Below are 6,108 nucleotides of genomic sequence, written 5' to 3' on the forward strand. Positions count from 1 at the left end.
CAAAACAATGTTTCGCAAACTGCTTCGTTTTTTTGTAACAATGAAGCATCTGTATTTAACTGAGTTAATTAAAGTATTTATATACGATTAAACACTAGTTGATTTTTTTTTAAAGAAAAAATGACGACGTGCCGTCATCAACGGTCACCACCCACACCCACACTAAATCTGACTAAATCGAATAGAAAACTCTCGAAAATAATCGAAGGCCCTCGAGTTGGATCGAAGCCCATTGCGTGTCTATGTGTGTATATTTCTAAATTGTCAGTAAAGAAACATGACAGATGTTTTGCGTTTGGATACATTACCATCCGACGCACTTATCTTAATTTTTGATTATTGCCATGCATTCGATTTGGTTAGACTCAGTGAAGTGTGTTCTCGATTTTATGAAATTATCCGGGATAAAATATTGTGGGTCAAGAAAAGTAAGCTGACACTTGCCACAAATCAAGCATCCAAAAGATTTCGTGCAAGGTTAGGTTTTTACATATATATATTTTCGTATTGTATTTGTATATAAACCTACGCAGTTAAAAAAAATCAATTACTATATTAATAATTACCATTTTCCTTATGCTTTCAATTTATTTAAATATTCTCCTGTAATTCACTTAAAAATAAGTTTGTTTTGATATTTCATTGTTTACCTTTTCTTATTTATATATGTTGTATATTAAACAGCTGTCAAAAATCATAGTACAAATAAGTCTTACAGTACAATTGTTAAGTTTATTATTATTTACAGATGTAACCCTGTACTTTGTTTGAGGACAAAGTGGCAAATTTCTCACAATTGGCAATATGGTAAATACGATACAAAACTTATTTTCTCTCAGGGGAAAAAGTTAATGCCATGGATTCAATTGACTGAAGATACCTTGTGGTGGAGTGGCGGACATCAACTTTTTGGTTTTGCTCGTAAACAACCGTTTAGTCACAATAATATTAAATTCGCCCAGTTAAACAGAAAAAGTGATATTTGTAAATTTGTTGTTCGGAGTGATTATATTATTAGTGGTCACAGGTAAAATATTTTTTATTATAAGTTTCAATTTTAGAAATTATTATTATTATTACATATGGTCAATTCCACGTGAGATTTTAGTGGACCTCTTAAAATCGTCCAAAAAAATTTTTTTTCTATTCTGTATCGAAAAAAATAGATACGTATTTTTTTATTTTTGTTTAATTGTCCAAATTTTCGAGTTACGAATTTTCGAAATTTTGGACTTTTAATTGTAGATCTATATTCAGTAGCTTATAAGTCCGAAAATATTGAGTTTAGGAAAAAGTTGTCAAAGAATGAAAGTTTCGGTTTTCTTTCGACTTTTAAGAAATGTAAACAAAAAAATTATTTTTAACTTTGGGCTGGATTTTTTTTTATTTTTTTTTAAAATTATTTATACTTTATGATATAGAGAAGATTTACTGAAAATAGGTCTACAATTACAAGTCCAAAATTTCGAAAATTCATAACTCGAAAATTTGGACAATTAAACAAAAATAAAAAATTACGTATCTGTTTTTTTCGATACAGAATAGAAAAAAAATATTTTTGGCCGATTTTAAGAGGTCGACTTAAATTTCACGTGGAATTGCCCATATATATAATAATCTTCGTATCGTATTCTTTCATTCATATTCTATCCGCAGTTTGAAGTTAGTTTTTGTGTATGCTTTTGTTCTTTTTTTTCTAAAACACTTTGCTTGATCGATATTATACACTTTTTCCATTTATCAATCTTAATTTTTTATTTAAATTAAATTGATAAATTTAAACGATTTTTATAAAATAAAAATTAGAAATTTCATTTATAATCAGGGTTGCCACAGGTCAGGAAATAACGGACTTTTATTAAAAGTACTGGAACAACACAGTAAAATGAAAGTCTTATTTTAAGGCAGGAAAGCAGCCTTACATTAAGATTTACTTTTTACTGTGAAGGCCAGCGGAATGTTACATTTTACTTAATTATAAAAATAACTTTATGCACGGGAAAAAAATTGTACTTGGAGCAACTACAATATTTTCATTATATTAGTGAATTTTTTATTCATTTCAGTTAAAACTTTCGCTATTCTAGAGAAACTTATCGCTGTTCCAAATGAAATTTTCTTAACTATAGTATAAAGTACTATAGTATATCTATAGTACTAACTATAGTATAAGAATGTAACAATTTTCCAAAATACACGATTGATGCCAAAGTTAAACTTCTATTATTGTTTATTTAATTGTTTTTAGGTTAAAAACCATTTAAAAATTATTATATACAAATAAAACCTAACCATGCGTCATTGCATAATTTTATTTTCATCGCACAATTTTTGCATAATATTTAGGTTTTTCATTGCATAATTTCAAAATTTTCATTGACACAAAATAGCGTCTCTAATTATATCATTCTACTAATTAATTCACTTTTAAGGGGTTACATATACCTTTTTGACCGCAAAAAGAGTGATTTTTCATAATTGTTTTTAGACTTTTCATTAAAAGCTTTTATTAAAATAATGTACACTGCATCAGATAGTACATGGTTATATGAACTTCAAGTATCTTTGAAACTTAAAAATATTAATATTTGTGGAAACTGCAGCTATCGCCCAAAAAGAAATTATTTTTTAAAGTGACTTGCGGTGTGCACGAAAAAAAGGGAACCACTCAACTAAAATCAAAATCAAAATCAAAGAAAAGTTTGTTTGTTTACTAATTACTAATTTACTATATTTTTTTCGGTAGAAATTTAGAAATTTTATTTTTGAGGAAAATCATTGCTATTTCTAGAAAAAAAATTGTTGTCAATGTCACAAATGAGATGACATAGTAAACTAACAAACTTTCCATTATTTTTCATTTTAGTTGAGTTCGGCAACATCGCAAGTCGTTTTAAAAAAAATTTGGGGGCAACAGCTACAGTTTGCACAAATGTTAATATTTTTTTAAGTTGCAAAGTTGCTAAAAATTCATAAAACCATGAACTATCTAATACAATGTACATAATGTTAATAAAGTTTTAATGAAAAGTCTAAAAATAATTATGAAAATCACTCTTTTTTGAGAACTCCATAGTTTAAAAAATTTAGTTCCGCCGGCCCTGTACTGGAAAAACTTATGAAATTACCACTGAATTCTTGAAGAATTATCATAAAATTATTACTTATAAATTATTTAATGAATAATTTTACTTAACTGTTAATTGGATTTTAAAAGAGTTGCGTTTACAATTTTCATAAATAGATCAACTTTAAAAAGGTTTTAATTTGAAATTTAAGAAAATTTCAATTTTGAATAAATTTAATTAGAAATTACCAAAGTTTTTTGAAAAATTTTAATAATTCAAATTCTTCTTAAATTAGTATACAGAAATTAAATTATTTTAAAAAATTAAAAAACATTCTCGTCAAAATTTCAATTATCTTTATAAATAATAAAATTCTTCTCCAGAATTCAATTATTTTCAAAAATTTTCAATGATTTTTAATATTTACTGGGCATTTTAATAAAAATTTCCAGAAGAATTCAATTACTTAAAAACAATTTAATAAAATTCTATGCAAACATATTTTATATATTTTCATAAATTTTTTACAATGATTAAATGATTTCCATAATTATTATTCTTTATGAGAATTTAATTTTAAGAAACATTTAATTAGATATAATTAAATATTAAAAGCATTATAGCATGAATTTTTAGAAATAATTGAATCTTAAAAAGGTTTCAAATTAAAATCTTTGAAAATTTTATTTTTTTATACTTTTAAATAACAATTCTGTAGAATTAATTTTTTTGAAAAAGTTTGATTCAATTTTTTTATTTTCTAATATATATTTAATTGAAGAATTTCCGAATAATCAGAATTTCTTAAAATTGAATTTTAAACAAATGGATTTGAAAATTCTCAAAAAACTTTTTCAAAAATTATGAAAAATAATTGATTGAAAGAAGAATTTTAGTTAAAAATTCTAGAGAATAATAATTGAATTGAAATAATGAAAATAATTTTGAAGAACTTGCAGTAACAATATTCTTATACTATAAAATAATGATTTTATCACTCGGTCATTTTTAATTATTATAAGTTGTTGAATTTCAAAAAGGTTTGAATTTGAAATTTTTGAAAATCTTAATTCCTATGGAAAAGTAATAATGATTAAATATTTATTTTATAGATAAAACATTTGATGTTTTCGAATAATTTTACAATAAATTAAAGAAATTTGTAAATAAATGTATTAGAACATTTTTTTGAGTATCTAATAACTTTTAGAGAGTGAATCAGAATATCCCTTGGGGTCAGGGAAAAAGTCAAAATTTTGTCTGGAAATCAGGAAAAAGTAAGCGAAAAACAAAATTAAATTTTTGTGGCAACCCTGATTAAAAATACTATGATAATAATTAATGTTTTGGTACAATTAATTAATTTTTTCTTTAATTATTTTTTAAAATTTAATAATAAAAATAAATGAGAACATAAATTGCATACTTTTAATTAATGATCAATTGTATTCTTTCAACTCAGAATCTGCACGTACGCTTTGGCGCGCGTATCTATTGCTATTTAATTAATTAATTAACTAATTAATATTTTTTTTAAGGGATGGAAGTTTAAAATTCTGGTCTCTAACCAATTCTGGACCACTTCATTATGATGGGACAAATTATCTTGTCGATCATTTGTGCTATAATATTGAGGAAGCCCACTCCACTGACGTGAACGCTGTGGAAGAAACATCTCAAGTTGTTATCTCTGGCTCTGGAGATGGTATAATTAAATTATGGGCGAGACCAGGCGAAACAATGACAAATGTGCCTTCAAAATGTTTAAATGTCGATGATCGTATTTGGTCACTTTCGGCAGATCCAATGGGACAAAAATTTGCCGTTGGATCGTCTGGAATTGGAGAAGGTGCACCACTGCATATTTTCGACATTGAAAGGTTCGTCAATGAACACAAGAGTGGAGTTTGTTTTCTTTTATTTCCCCAAATTTCCTTTACCTAGTTTTATATCAAAATATTTAATTTAATTCTTACATAATTCACAAACTCCAATTCATGTTCATTGTTTCACCTTTAGTTTTGAATTTTTTTAGATTTATTTTTCTATCAGACACTATTATCCCGGTTAGTAATTAAATTCATAAATTATTATACAAAAACCTTTTTTTCGTTTCAGTTGCAAGGAATCAAATGTTATGAAACATGTTTGGAGAAGAGGTGCTGGCATATTGGATATGGTTTGGGATAATCCACAAACGCTTCTAACATGCGGATATGATACATACCTAAGAAAATGGGATTTGAGGTCAGTGTGTGGAAAATTTTTAAAAAATATTTTACTATTATTTAAGAATTGGAAATAAAGGGATATTTATTCTTTACAGATGTGGAAAGTGCGTTAGTTACTGGCCCGATCCTACTGACGCAACAATGTACTGCATGTCTTCAGATTATCAGTATTCAGTAGTTACGGGAGCGCAGTTTAATTGCAAAGCAGTTTTATGGGATCAACGACAAATTAACTATGTACAGGTAATTTTATCTTCTTTCAATTATAAAATAACTGTGAATTTACTATGGTAAAATTCTAAACTATTTGAATTTTTTTTGCAGCTATACTTTATGAATCTTCGTCGAATTTCGAGTCCACTTTACAGTTTATGTTTTGACAGTAGTCATCTTTATGGAGCAACTGATCAACATTTAGTTGAAATAAATTTCTCTGGTCGTTCAAATAAAGAAAAAAATTATCGAGAAATTCTTAAATACGAATGGAATACCAATGAATTTATACGAAGATGAAAGTACAGCAATATAGGTTTATGCATAATTTAAATATATATATTTATGAACTTAATTTTTAGCGAAAAAATTATATATATATATATCTACACGCAAATTGTGTGAATGTACAAAATTTAATTTTTTGCAAAAACACAAATTAACGTTGTCAGTCGCTTATGTTCTTTGTTTGAAAAAGCTGTCAACAAAAAAAACAAATCAATTCAAAATAATTTGTAAATAAAATAGTACAATCAAGAATAAATGTTTAGGACGTTTCAAAAATTATTTGTTGAATTCGATTTTATTATTGTTTC

General features: G+C 26.0%; 1 protein-coding gene across 1 annotated transcript; it reads left to right on the plus strand.

The window, feature by feature from the left end:
* The first annotated feature begins 198 nt into the window (after positions 1–198).
* On the plus strand, positions 199–6,052 carry LOC122498906 (F-box/WD repeat-containing protein 4-like). The gene is made up of 6 exons (XM_043606902.1): positions 199–477; positions 749–1,027; positions 4,607–4,948; positions 5,187–5,315; positions 5,395–5,542; positions 5,624–6,052. The coding sequence occupies exons 1-6, from the start codon at positions 278–280 to the stop codon at positions 5,810–5,812; spliced, it is 1,287 nt and encodes a 428-aa protein (XP_043462837.1). The 5' UTR covers positions 199–277; the 3' UTR covers positions 5,813–6,052.
* The last annotated feature ends 56 nt before the right edge of the window (positions 6,053–6,108 follow it).

This window comes from Leptopilina heterotoma, unplaced genomic scaffold (assembly GCF_015476425.1).
Source record: "Leptopilina heterotoma isolate Lh14 unplaced genomic scaffold, ASM1547642v1 Lhet_161, whole genome shotgun sequence".
NCBI lineage: Eukaryota > Metazoa > Arthropoda > Insecta > Hymenoptera > Figitidae > Leptopilina > Leptopilina heterotoma.

Excerpts from the sequence above, each read along its gene's own strand:
- LOC122498906 (XM_043606902.1), top strand. The coding sequence starts at position 278 with ATGACAGATGTTTTGCGTTTGGATACATTACCATCCGACGCACTTATC. Across the intron at positions 478-748 it reads TCCAAAAGATTTCGTGCAAG|ATGTAACCCTGTACTTTGTT; the intron begins GTTAGGTTTTTA and ends TATTATTTACAG. Across the intron at positions 4,949-5,186 it reads CATATTTTCGACATTGAAAG|TTGCAAGGAATCAAATGTTA; the intron begins GTTCGTCAATGA and ends TTTTCGTTTCAG.